This window comes from Acanthopagrus latus, chromosome 4 (genome assembly GCF_904848185.1).
Source record: "Acanthopagrus latus isolate v.2019 chromosome 4, fAcaLat1.1, whole genome shotgun sequence".
NCBI lineage: Eukaryota > Metazoa > Chordata > Actinopteri > Spariformes > Sparidae > Acanthopagrus > Acanthopagrus latus.
In genome coordinates, this window is record NC_051042.1 from 32,314,365 (window position 1) to 32,329,004 (window position 14,640).

At 39.8% G+C, this 14,640-nt stretch overlaps 1 protein-coding gene across 3 annotated transcripts in view; it reads right to left on the bottom strand.

Annotated features, from left to right (window-relative positions):
- The window catches only part of LOC119017995 (leucine-rich repeat-containing protein 49), a 35,463-nt gene extending 22,782 nt beyond the window's left edge, over positions 1–12,681 (bottom strand). Inside the window, exons 1-9 of one of the 3 annotated variants that reach the window (XM_037095270.1) lie at positions 12,588–12,681; positions 12,343–12,446; positions 12,084–12,149; positions 11,872–11,941; positions 11,525–11,755; positions 11,284–11,386; positions 10,612–10,815; positions 9,723–9,789; positions 4,613–4,756 (exon numbers count right to left, since the gene is read on the bottom strand). In XM_037095270.1, coding sequence (XP_036951165.1) covers positions 4,613–4,756; positions 9,723–9,789; positions 10,612–10,815; positions 11,284–11,386; positions 11,525–11,755; positions 11,872–11,941; positions 12,084–12,149; positions 12,343–12,432 — 975 coding nt within the window. In that variant the 5' untranslated portion in view covers positions 12,433–12,446; positions 12,588–12,681. The remainder of the gene's footprint in view (positions 1–4,612; positions 4,757–9,722; positions 9,790–10,611; positions 10,816–11,283; positions 11,387–11,524; positions 11,756–11,871; positions 11,942–12,083; positions 12,150–12,342; positions 12,447–12,587) is intronic. The other 2 variants (XM_037095271.1, XM_037095272.1) reach the window with 2 other exon arrangements.
- Positions 12,682–14,640: the final 1,959 nt, after the last annotated feature.

Below are 14,640 nucleotides of genomic sequence, written 5' to 3' on the forward strand. Positions count from 1 at the left end.
GTTTTAGGCAGGTGTGAAAGGGGTTTATGAGACGGACTGATTTGAAAGTTGAACAGACATTTTTCTCTTTTAAATTTCTTCACGTGAATATTGGAGCTCACATTTTTCAGGCAGCTTGACACAAGCCTTAAAATGGGATGATCATGTTGTTCCCTTTGCTAAATATATTATTTGTCAAGAGTATGCCAACATGCTAGCCACGAGCACTTGATAATCCAGACTTCATGCTCTCTGCAGATGAAACATAATCACTTTGCCAGTCATTTTTGATGTATGGAGAGACAAAGTATGAATCTTATAACAACAGCTGATTGAACATTGAAAAAACATTATTAAGAGTAAGATGTGTGAGACTTTTGTTATCTTAGCTGTGTAATGCTTTACTGTGCACCTCAGCAACACAGGTGCATTTTGTCTTTCCTTCTTTTTGAAAAACTGCAAGTCATGCTACCCAATGCTAGCTTAGTCTGACCCTCCACCACACTCTGTGTCTGTGCCAGCCCCTGTATGGATGCTGGTGAGGCACCAGCCTCTGCACGCTGTCTGAGGCTAAATATAGCAGCCATGTCTCAGACAGAATGATGTCATCACTGAGCTGATGTGCTGCATAACAATCGCCCACCAATGTGGTCTCTTTTTCAGAAAACCCGATTGATCGGAACCAATCAGCTGACAGGATCTGTTGTGAGGCTGGGTACAGCTGAGTTGCTGTGCGTGTGCTGGTATGCCTGCGAATGTGTATTTATGTGTCTGTGCCTTCACCTCCTTATCGCAGCTCCACCCTCTTCTCACTGACAGTTTGCGTGTCCGCAATTTTCATACTGACATCACTCATACTGAGGTCTGGGAGAGGCATCACTCCACAAACACAGTGCGACCACTCATCACCGCTGAATCCGTTGCATGCAAAAGCACAGCACAAAAGAGCATGAAAGCTGTTCAAACAAACACACAGGGTTACAACAACAGTAAGCCTTTTTCTTTTAAAAGCTCGGACTAGAGGTGTGAGTTTAGCAGACACACATCAAGCTTAGGATACTGTGCACTAGAATAACAGGTTGAAGATGGTTCTCAGTCATCCAGGTGATGGTAAATCTAGGTGCTGTATCGTAGGCAACTGGACTTCTGTTAGAATAACACGTTAACACACGTTGAGGCTACCATCTGGTGTTAAATTTGCCTTGCTGTGTTGTTTCTGGACTGCACTTCAAACTTCACCTATCAATCAATTTTGGATTTTCTGTTGCCAAAATTAGCTAAATGAAATCTTTTGTTTGCAAAAGCTGCAACCACTCATGTCCATGCATCAACGTGTTCATTCTTTGACACAAACTCAACCTCACTATCCTTTGACTGGTTTGGTCATGTTACGTGAATCCCTTTAGGATTTATACGCCCAAATGTCAAACATTTATCAAAGTTAAACCAGACCTACGTCACATTAGCCGAGGGGAAATTATGGATTAAGGGAGAGCTGAACACTCATAGTGTACACATGAACACACATAGACAGGCTAGAGCTGACTAATCTACAGGAGACCTGACAGCATAGGACTTTTTTTACATGTTCAATTGTAGTGATGCTTGACTCATCACTGGCCCCACGAGAAGACAAGCCCATTGGAAAAGCCCCTGTTAATCCATAAAGCCAGTGTGCCTCTGAGTGATGCCTTTTTGCTTTGTCTCTTGCAGTGATGATCATGCTGACTACACAACTCCTCCAAACAAATCACTGGTCCTGCTGCCAAAAATGTAAAATGCATCACTTAATGACTGCCACAGGATTTATCAATGGGAAAACCCACCTGAGAGCAAGTGTAAACAACAAGGGTTTTATGAAATCATTATATGCTGAATCACTGTGCTGTGTTATTGTGTTGTAAAAAAAAACGTATGAAAGTAATGGATTTAGGTGGAAATGTGTTTTTACAACTAACAAAACAGTTTAAGCAGGTTATAAAAATACAGGTCTTAAGATGCGTTGAAGAAGTTTATTCTTTGATCCTTGTCCTCGGGGACATGTCCTGCATGTTTCAGATGCTTCCTGACCCAACAGACATGATATGAATGCTGAAGCCTGATAACAATGACTGAATCAGGTGTCGATAATCAGGCCTACACTTTCTCCAAAATATTCACTTAAAGATTAAGTTTGCATGTACAGTGCTTATAGATCCAATCACTGTGATGTCGTACTCAGAACAGAATTTGCCTGTAAGTAGACAGCTGGCAGTTGATTTGCATTGCAAAATAGTTAAAATCAGCAAACTAGTAAATTTATGTCATCATACATATCAAATACACAGTGAAAGACTAAGGTCTGACCCATCTGACCTTTCTGCTCTGCTTATTTCAGGTACTGTGTTGCTTTGCTAGCGTCTTTGATATCTACCCAACAACAATATATCAGACAAACTGCTAGTTTTGGGTAAACTTGAGCTGTCATTTTCTTTAATCTGTACTCCAAGAGGTGTCCAAACTAACATTAGTTAAAATGTTGTTGTTAATGAGGTAGGAAAGCATCAAACTAGGGGTGCTGTGATATTGAGATACTATTATTTAGAGTTCACCCGGCCACCTTTTCGCTTGCCATCGCGTGTTATTGTTCCACCTATTCTTTTTTTTTAAGTTACAGTTTCAGACTCTCGCCTTCTCCCTATATTTGTAAATTAAGGGTAATTTATCTGCTGACACAAAACACACAAAACACACAGTAAACAAAGGTAAAGATAAAATTGATCACTTGCATTTTTTACATTTTATTTCTACAAATATTGTGATAATATTGTTACTGTGAATTTGTTTGGCCATGATAATCATGTAGTGAAAATCTGATCTGAAACATGCATTTATGATGAATTAGGTGTATACATTCCGAAATAACTCCATGAAAAAAGTCAATGAAAGTTACAGTGAAATTATTGTACACAAACATTGTGACTGGTTCTATATAATATGTATTAGGCGACTGAGCCCAACACATACGAACATCTTAAACTTACATAAAAGTGTCTAGCAGCATGTTTTTCCAGACCAGAATTCCACTTTTCATCTGTGTTGAATGAAAGGCAGAACCTGGACACCTGGAGGATGGTTATTTACTTTGCACTTGGCAGCAAACACGACTAATGACAGAGACTGGAGAATCTGCTGAGGGCTAGCATTTTCCTCTTCTGTGTATCAAATAAAACACTGCATCCAATAATTAGGAGTGGAAGTGGTTGTTGATCAGAACTTGCAGGCAGACGACAGAGTGAGTGATGGGAAGAAGTTGCATATAACACAATTCTCGAATCCGTTTGTATTTTCTACCCCAAAAGCAGGAAAGAGCTTAGGGGATTTGCATATAAACTAGGGGGCCTGTTTTGGCATGCACTGTTCTGTTTATCAGATTAAAACTATAGAAACCAAGGGGAGTGAATTTCCGTGTTAAGAATATCCAGTTTCTCTTTTACTGCGCCAGAAAGTCTGTGGGAGGTTGTGGGTAATGAGCTACGTCTCCCTGGGTAACACCATCGAGATATATTTCACCACAGACTTTCTTACAAAGATTCTATTGATGTAATTTCTGCGTTTGTTATTTTGTGACAGTAAAAACTTCTACATGTGATCCCGTAACAGGAGAATCACTAACCATCCAGTCCAAAGGACCCGTTCCAAAGGGGTGATATGAGGATGAAAGATGAGGCACACTCCCGGCACATTCATCCTCTGAGGAATATTTTCCTGCAGAGCAGTTGTCAGGGTGCATGACTGTTATTTGTTCGTCAAAACGCAGAAAAAATAAAGTGGACATGTATCATTCACAGCAGCAGGAACTTCAACAGTCCTCAATACAAGAAGATGATATATATGGTACAGATCAGACCCAGCACAGCTGCCTCAATGCAGATGTTTAGACATCAGTGTGCAAAAAACTCGTTCAATCCTGCTACAGCAGCAGAAAAAGCAAAAGTTTTCAAGTCTGAATCTACAGTACCCTGAGACAATTCTGAGATTTTGTGATATTTTGCTATTTTGAAATGGAAAGACAATGTCTAAAATACATATTCAGTTCAGTAATGTAAGTGTACTTATACTTGAGTATAGATTTTCAGTACTCTTTCCACCACTGATCATTTATATCTTGGTTTATGTAACAGTTAAATCAAAAACATGGCAAAAATTGCTTCTCGATGAGTACTGTCATTCCAAATATCCCTCTGAAAAATCTTTAAGATGTCAACAAAGTTAAACAACTTTTTAATTTGTCTTCATCCAATGTTTATATTTCTCTTCTGGAAATGTATACAAATTGGCACATTTTAATTTGATAACTTATTTGCATATTTGAACTTATCAGCAGAGTTGTAATACAAAAAATGTCAATGTCAACTGAGAAATAATGGCAAATGTGAGTAATCATCTGGGAAAGTTCATGGTGACATTTATATGTAAGAATTTCTACCCTGTTCCCCAGAAAAGGAAAGAGCATAAACCCAATGCATGATTAGAATTAGATTGTGTTCACTCTGAACAGTTGGCACCAATTCCTTCACGTGAAGTAGAATAGTGAGGATGCAGTGAATAAAAAAGCTTTGAGTTGCTATAAATTGGGAAAGAGGCCTCTCACCACAATAGAGATGCTGTTGTGTCGTAGGTGGAGTTCGGTCAGACAGTCCAGGCCCTGTAGTTTTTCAACTCTGGTGATGCTGTTTCCTGCCAGGTTCAACACTCGCAGCTCGCTCAGGTGAGACATGTTTTCTATCTGGCAGATCTGTTTGAAAAGCACAATGAAACACGTGATAAATTACACAAAATGACAGAAAACAGCAATCTGGATAATCATACTGTATGTACAGAGAGACACAGAGGGAGGCAGAGTTAGCAGTAAATACATGTGTAATTGTGCACAGTCTGTGCTCAGCCTCACATTCAAATCATGCATTTAAACATAATTAGTTTAGGGTGTCAGAAAGCCAAAAAGCGGTGTGCTCCATTTTCTTCGCAATGCCTGAGGCTGCTACACCTTCTGCCTAATTATGCTAAAATTAAAATGATTTCCACTCCCTGTGTTCCTCAGAATGAACCACTTCACAGAAACAATCTGTATCACTTGAGAATATTATGAATAGCCGATATGTAATCAATCACTTCAAGCCCCGACTCCTGTTTGACCTGCCAAATCCTAACAAACAAGTAGACGAGGGTCTGTTCTCTCCCCTCCTCTCTCTGGGAGAGAAAACTCAGGGCTCCCGTCATAATTGCACTTGAAACACTTCAGATGAATTCCTGGTGGCTGTTAACCTGAGAATGATGTGTTTACCCCCTGTAAGGCACATTTTACATGTCAGGATAATATTATAAGACCAGCCGGAGTTCATTTACATTTAAGACATTTAGCAGACACTTTTGTCCAAAGCGATTTACAGTAATCTATACACATACATTCATAGAATGATGGCAGTGGCTGCCATGCAAGATGCTGACCAGCACATCAGGAGCAGTCTGGGGTGAAGTATCTTGCCCAAGGACACTTCAACATGCAGAACAGGGGAATCAAAATTCACCAAATACATGGAAATACAAACATGGGATTGTTTGTGTAATTTTCACAGTGTTGGCTCAGATTTTCCCAAGTGCACTGACAGCGGCTGTGCATAAACAGGTGGCAGCATTGTTTAGAGAAAATTACAATAAACTGAGTGCATCAAGTCCACCCCAAACACCGCCATTAAGCACCCTCATCTGGTGATGGATGAACACAGTGAGATCATTACGCTGCATTCAATGGCCTTTTCAATAGTTGTTTTGTAGTGTCACCGCTGACACTTTCAGTCAACACACAATCATAACAGAAGAACGGGACAAAAGTGTGTAAAAGCTCAGAGAAGCAGGCTTGTGTGTGGTTCAAAATATCAAGTCGAAAAAATATGTGTGAGTGGGTGGATGGAAAACAGCCACATGCTCAGTGAATCTGCTTTGAATTAATTAAGGTGAGAAACAAACACTCATTGCCCGAACAGGGAAAAAAAACAACCTCACAAGGTTAACATTATGTCAGGCACAGATATGGGCATCCCTGACCTAAGAAAGGCAGGCGTCTTCATATCAGACCTCTGTCAACGCGCTCATGCACAGTATCACTACATGTGTTGAAGAATATTTTGCATAGTTCCATTTGAAAATATTTGAAGATCTCGTGTTTCACACCATGAGTTAGCTGTTTTTTCAGTGGTGTAAGTCAGGTGTCCAGGATGTTCAGATGGTTCTTACATGATGCCGTTTGACCTGTGCTGTGCTACACTGCTAAGTAAAGGCTGGCCAATAGTGGATTTTTAAATGCGACCATATAATGCCTATTGTATATTGTCATAAAAAAAACAGCTGGTATCACACACGCAAAATAATTAGATTGATGGAAATGAGCACGGATGAGCTGAACATCAAACTCAAGCATCAGGTAATGACTCCACCTTGACTTCGTCTATGGAGCCTGAGCTTACAAGTCAAACATTAAACTAAGTCCCCTTGTTACCGGTGGAGGCTAAGAAACCATTGCCAGCATTGGAGTCAAGTTTCAATAACACAGTTTTTAAAATCCTTCCTAATTAATCTGTGAAACTAATCAGTTCACCTCTACTACTAAGATTTCAGTTAGAGAAATAGTAGGAGAACGGATGGTTAGATTTTCAAGTTTTGTTTTGTCATGTTTTAGCAGAAGGACCCAAACAGAAGACACAGAGGAAGGCATTGTTAAGAAAACAAAAAAGCAAGCTTTAAAAACAAACTCAGGCAACAAACCAGCGGGGGCCAAGAAGAATCCAAGAAAAACTAGAGAGAAATTACAAAAAAGTAAACCAAAAAATCAGAAAGCCACAGGGAACGAAAGCAGGAACATGGACGACATGAAAGGTGAAAACGCAGAACCTTGGAGAACAGACACAGGAAGCACATACACACCAACGACAGAAGAGTGAAGGAAAAACACAGACTAAAATACCAGGGGCTGATTAATTACTGAAACAAAGGTGAGCAGAAAAACAAGTGGGAAAAAAAGAGTAAGACAGGAAGTGGGAGACAAAACTTGATATAGTCTACAAAATTAAAGTGGCAGACAACTAAACAAAATCCCAAAACTGTAACAAATTTTGGTTATGTTTAGTTAAGTTCTCAAACTTCCCCCCTCATTCTCTGTGGCTCTCCCAGAAGTGACAGACAACCAAACTGAATGCACTGTTAGCTTAAGTAAATCTATACATTTCTCTGAGTTTCAACATTGTTGGACACATTTGTGTACACAAATAAATCCTGTATTTACCTGGATGTTCACCTTAACAATAAACTGGACTTATATGTAAACAATAATTAATCACATCTGAAACATTTCATATAATTGCCTTCAGTTACAGGTATTATTAATGACAGCAAAGCCTAGTGCACCCTCTCTATCTAACCCAGTGTACTATGCTTACCACACATGACTGGTTTAGTCAAACCTAATCAAAATCATCATCTCGATTTTGAGGATGCGTATTCATTTTATACCGTGGAAGCAAGCTGAACTGACCTCTCTAACTGTGATACTGCTCCTTTGTCAGGGCAATCTCCTCTGTCTTCAGAGAGCATTCAAGTCAAACTGCTTGAGTGGAAAACATCATCGCCAAACTAAAGACTGGTTATCCAACAATGTCAGGTCATGTTGTAACCCCAACACTTGGTCACTGAGACAGACTGTGGGTTGGATCCACATTCCCAGAGAGAATATCTACTTTTGAGAAGTTCTGAAATCGAGGCGACATCCTGTTTCATAAATATGCTGGTAAGAGGATAGGTTAGAGTGATGTGAGCCTCCCTGCTAGAGGATGGGAGGAACAGAGGATGACAATGATGTACTGCCTGTGGTTAAAGCACACACACACAAGGGCAGACCACGAGCAGCTGGTTTTCTACGGCCAATAAAGACTAAACAACCAGTCAACTGGGTGGAATAACCATGACTTTAACATCCAAAAAAAAAAAAAAAAGATTCCATCATTGACTTCACTCACTTCATCATATCATATCATCATTGTGCAGCAATTCACATTACATTTGGGTGGTCGGGTCTCTGGTGAGGTTGGACAGCATTGAGGAAAGGTAATTTAACAGTTATCTCAGTAGACATAATGTGGGGTTCTGAAGTCAGTGAGTGAAAAAGCAACCTGTCCTGGTCGGAATAATAGATGTATCATCTGCTCCTCCGTCTGCCAGCAAATGACTACCCATGAATAAAATGAACTCAGATTACCAACAAGAACAGAATGAAAATAATCTATTTATCAATTTAAAAAATGTCATCAACAACATTCAGTTTTTACATTATCAGAACTGCTTAAATCAACTATAGAGATAGGAAACAACAATTGGACAGAATTTCAGACAACAAAGTGTCCTCTGTCAGGAAGAACAACAACAGTGAGGCAGTCATTGAATAGTAATTGGGACGCCTGCTCATGCAAAGAGCAGCCAACATCAGAGAGGGATGGAGTCTTACCAGGACTCTGGAGTAGCTCTCTGAGGAGGAGGCGTAGGCGGCAAAGCTGGCAAAACACTAATATGACCAAGGGAAGCCTTTCTATTTTATCTTCTCTTTCCAGGAGCTGCTAAAATCCTCACCAGTTGATTTCTCAGGCTTTTAATATCTGTGAGCCACGCTCTGCGGTGCAGGCTGAACAAACAGCCTCCGTTATAGATTTAGACTCAAATTAATTGAGGAACTGCATTATCTCCTACAGCTCCAATGCTGACAACATGGAAAGAGTTGTGCCTGTTGAATATATTATAATGGGGTCACTGAGGAAATGAATGTGGGAGACCATGTGGGTTCTGATCGATTTGAATCATTTGTTCTCACACAGTGCTGGGAACTAAAACAAATGCTGAAATTGAGTCCCTAACAGCTGTGGTAGTTAAGAGGGCGTTCATAACGGCCATCACATTTCTTACTTTAGAAAAGATGGTTCACTGCCAACAGAAAGTTAAGTTTCATAGAATTATACAAAATAATTCTGAAGCTTCACTGCAAAACAGCATTCTCCCAAATAACTAAAGTTAATGGGGAATTCTTTCAAATGCAAAAAACAACAACAAAAAATGGCTCCATTCATAATCAAAATTCCCCAAAGCACCAGGATCCCAAATTGATTTGAAGATATTATTTACATCCTTTTTTTCACTGTAGCTGCTAAGCTAAAAGCGTTGACATGCACCCAGTCTGAAGCTCAACCACACATTGAGGGTGAGTAGATAATGACTGAATTTGGGTGAACTACTCCTTTAAATAAAAGGAAAAAATAGGTTAGACATGACCAGTTTGCCAGCAATATTGTTTAGGACATTTAATCCACAAAATAGAGGTGCACTGTTGAGATATTAGACAGTAACAAGTGGACAATGTCTGTCCTGAATAGGTATCACTTTATAAACCAGTGGACTGAAATGAAGTGTCTAAAATGACTATGAGAGCTTGGTTTCTCACGCCTGGCCTCCTGCTGTCATGTCTGTTTGACTCTGAGCTGCATCTCACATAACAAACCACTAGTTAGACAGAGTGTGGAGGAGGTGGAAGAGACAATAGACTTCTGCTCAAGTCTGCAGCTAAAAGTCATGATCTCCAGTTACAGCTTCAAAAAGCAGCCAAATGAAGTAGACTAAACATACACAAACATGGTTTAGGTGGGAGGAGAGTGGAGGAACAGTACCTGATTGTCATGCAAATCCAGGATATTTAGATGGGACAGGCCCTCCAGGCAGGATATTTTGTTGATTCTGAAAAGTAGCAAGAAGTCACATAAAAAAGACATGAAAAATATATTGTCAGCAATCAATAACAGATTTTACCCATTCTTAGATGCACCAGGTGCAGCCAAATATACAATCTCAGGAAAATCATCAGACAGTGGACAGCCCCGGCCAACAAAAGTATTCAAAGGTTACATTCCCAGAGGAAGCAGAACATAGAGTAGTGTACAGTGAGTTATTGTTCAGGTCTGTCCATATGGTTTTATATCAGATTACATGTAAGGATGAAAGGCTGTGGTCTTTCGAAAATGGCAATGGAAAGGTAATCAGTAGTTTCCTTTACTCCTCAAAGGACACACGTGGCCCCGAAGTATGTATGCCTAAAAAGACAAAGGCCATGTATAACAGAACATGAAACAAATGCCACGGTTTGATTTCATCCACAGTGATTAGTGACCCAAATCTTCCTCGTGCTGACATTTTGAAACAAAAATAACTAGCACCAAAATGAATGAAAATGGACACACACTGGAAAACACCAATCTCTGAATCTTATCATGTAGCTGCAATTATTATACTAAAATGTACTAAATGTTCTCTTGGGTAACCCAATAGCAACACATATCAGGATTTAGCTGACCACCTTCTAAGTCTGATGACATGCTGCATTTTACATAATTATAAAGATGTGAATGTTAGATTAAAGGGCAGCATTCATCTGGCATCTATATTATAACACCTACCCTGAAAATGTTGCTTTACTACCATAAATATGAACTTCATAGCACCAGCTGAGTAAAAGAGGCAATTCAGACTAATATTCTTGTGTATCATCTGATGTCAACCAACCTGTTCTTCCCCAGCATGAGGATCCTCAGTGAGCTCAGAGCCTCGATGCCAGTCATTTCAGAGATGTGGTTGTCACACAAGTTGAGGAAAACGAGCTGCTGCAGTTGTGACAGATGCTGGATCTTTGTGATTAGATTGTGTTGGAGGTTGAGGAGCTGTAGTCCATCCATAATGCCCAGCTGGGGACATTCCTCCAGACAGTGTCTGGAACATTAGATTTAGTATGGTCTTAGCATTATTTTTGCTTATTTTTCCATGACATAACAACTGTATTTCACCTCTAGGGCATGCAATGTTGTCATCAAACCAATGTTTTATTGGTTAACGACTATTCAATGAATACTGATTGACTTATTTCTGCTTTTTCAGCAGTGATGTAATTCTTTTTAAGCAAACATCTATCCTTGGAGACAAGTGGTGATATTTTAAGGAACTTTGCTGCTCCCTGGTGGCCATCTGAAGACATTTTTAGGCGAAAGTCAGTTCTACTGTAGATAAAGTGACAGCCAGACTAAGTTCCTGACACCAATAAAACTAAAAGGCATACACTGAGAAGCAGAGATACAGAGAACTGCCCTCACACATGACATGTTAATCTGATGAACAGCATCAGACATTTTACCTCCACAGATAAAATTCTAATCAGTTAGAAAGTCAACGGAGCAGAGGCACCTGTCCAAGTCAATGCGTTGAAAACTGGATGCAAAACTGCCCCATGGCAACCGAGTGGGAGGAAAGCCAGGGACCGTGTTCCACTTATATCCTCCAGAACCACCTGACACACAGTTCAAGACACAATTAAAGTGCACTGGATGAAATTCACACATGAAGTAGAAACTCTAAATCTAACAATTGACAACACAACTTGTTTACAATTTCCCCATTATTCTCTGAGTGATATTTCCAAATTTACCTGCTGGTTTGGGGAGGTTTGAGACATTACGGTGGTAAGAAGTCCATGCACTGTGGGTTGGTCTTCTAGGTTTGTCTCTAGCATCTTGTGCAGCACATGAAGCTACCTCCAAACCACAATGGGCACCACCCGCTACTACACCCACAGAAGAGTATGTAGAGTCACTCGCAAATGATGGCGCCAGGGATGTGTAGACACGTCCTCTATGGCTGTGGGCAAGCGACCTGTTTTCTACAGAGTACGGTATAGAGAAACAAAGAGTGCAAACTGTTGAATCACCTAAAAGCCTCTTGGGCGATCAGTGTGAGAGTATGTGTGTATGAATGAGTGGATTGGGCCAATCTTACCTGGCTTCGGATGATTTATTGTTTGGGGGGAGTTCATATATTTTTCCTTCACAAGAACTTGAGACTCAGTCTGTTAAGTGGGAAACATGATATGTTGTGAAGTTATGCTAGCCACATTGATCTGTGTGTGTGTGTGTGTGTGTGTGTGTGTGTGTGTGTGTGTGTGTGTGTGTGTGTGTGTGTGTGTTTTCTTCTTTTCCCTCACTACTCACCATCCTCTGGGCTCCTTCAGGCACCAGTGATTTCACAGTTGTCAGGTGCAACTTGCAGCTGTTGACCTGCAAATATATTTTACTAACAGATGAACTGAGTTCCATTAAACAAGATTAAAGGTTACAAAAACACCAAATTAGCTAGGCTACTAACTTCAACCAATCACTTTCGACACTTAGCCCGATGCTTAAACTTTTTATAGTTAGCCTATATAGCATTATTATGTGAACCACCACTAAAAGAAAAAGAGTTTTATACCCTGGGGGCGAGAACGTCCCATCTGTCGCTCGCACCGCTGTTACGTTTCTGAGCTCGCATCGTTTTGCTCTCACTCCGCTCCGACTCCATTTAGCTAACGTCTGCTAAAGTTAACAGAGGCGACGTACGTGACGTTGAAAAGAAAGAAGAGAAAAAAAAAACAGCTAAAGTACAAAAGTCATGAACACTTAGAGGAAATCTCTAAAACTTAAAGTTGTAGTTCCAAACACGATATTCATCTTTACTTCAGGCACTGACAAAACTTCCCGGAGCCGGCTCTGCGGGAGACAGGCACTGCTGCCATGGCAACGACAGCGTTGCTTGGTTACAGTAACTTCCCGTGTTACTGAAAAACAGTCCGTGGAGAAACTCGATCGAATTGTTTGTTTTGCTAAAAGTTGGCCTTTTTTTTTTTTTTTTTTTTTTTTTTAAATCAATCAGTTATTAGTCTGTTATTCATAAGATTGTGTCTTTGTCCAGTAGATTATTTCAGTTTGTACTGTTTTTAAATTAAATTGGTGACTCATGTTGGTAATCAGTCCCTTATACCACGCAGTGAAAATACTCAACTACAAGTAAAAGTCCTCCATTTAAAATATTGCTGAAGTAAAAGTATGTAAGTATTATCAGAAAAATGTAAATGTATGAAAACTTAAAATACTCATTATGATATAAAATGCCCCCCATCAGTGTTTTTGGATTAATATTACAGCTGCACTATGTGCATGTGTATGTTGGATTTTACTTAAATTTAGGTTAATCTATAGCGATGCATCATTTGTAGTGTTGAGCTAATTCACACAGTTTACTAACACCACTGGTTTCTGGCTCTGTTATGCACGTGATACAGTGTAATGTACAGAGAGTATGCGGGACAGCAGTCAGTTGGGGCCCACAGTTACAAGAAGTCAAGGTTGAATATCAGCCAATCATACATGACCTCCCAGAATACACGTGCTGCAGAGTAAATACAGCAGAAAAACAAATTATCTGATGTACACACGAGCCTAAGTAAACAGTAGTAGCCTCTGACATAGACCTCTGAGATGTGACTGCTGTCAGCTTTTTTCCAGAAACACAGGTGAACTCATGATTCAACTTACAAGGAAATTAGAGAGATCTACAGTATATGAGCAAAATCTTGATGTTTTATACAATTAATAAGTCATTAGATATCATTAAGACAAAATTTAGTAATATGAAAGACCTCCATGACCCATTATAAGTTGGTAATGCACTGACATGAACTGCAGACACATAAAGTGCTGTATTTGTTGGATGAAAATTACACATAATAGTAGTGCAGTTTTTTCATAATCATAATTTTAAAACACTATTCAACCAAAACACTTTAAAAGAAAAGTGAAAAAAAGGCAATTACTTTTACCTGCACCCGTGATCATTCAGACTTATGTGCTCGCAATTTTTACTCCAAATGAAATTGATGTAATCTTGAGGAGAGAGATTGCTACGACAATGATAGAGGACATTGAAAACATGTCCTTTCTCACAATACATATTTTGTCATTACAGGAAAAAGCACAGGTGGAACCTGTCACACTAATGATGACCCTGCTCCAGTTAGGTGTGCCAATGAGCCAGGGCAGTGAGTCACTTGCATTTCTTGAATATCTTATAAATATGTTGTGCTAATTAACCCCCAGCATTATCCTCCTGTCCGCTGTATCTTGAAATCTACCTCGGCTGGGTATTTTACTGTAGGTTAATACAAACATCTCCACTTTCAGAACATTCTTATCGCCAGCATCCAATTTGTGCATTATCATAAACTGGGCACTATGTGTGTATTGAATTATATGTGAAACACTACCTGATGCTTTTGCTGATGAACATGTTTTAGCCGTCACAGAAGCAAATGTGCAGATATAACTAATTAGATTAACGACATTGTGATCACTCGGGAGGAAAATGTCCGCTGTTGTCGAGGGACTGTTTCAAAGCGGCAGCGGCTTTATCCACAATCTTTGGTGCTCTTTTTTTATGGTGTATTTACAAAATAACCCCAGCGACTACCCATTTAATCTCAGTCGGTGGCACCACAGAAGACCAAATGGAATAAAATAGACTGTGTTGTGTATTTTCAGCCATTTTTACTCTGGCAGTAATAAGCGGTTGCTCACAGAACACAAGTCCAGATTCATCAAAGGGACATCCCACTCACTGCCTGTCACAGTCTATTCATGAAGCGCAGGCTGACACGTATTATGAGAGGCAATGATCAGCAATTTGTATGACAGGCCACATTGATAAACATACAATGCAGATGTGCAGTTATTA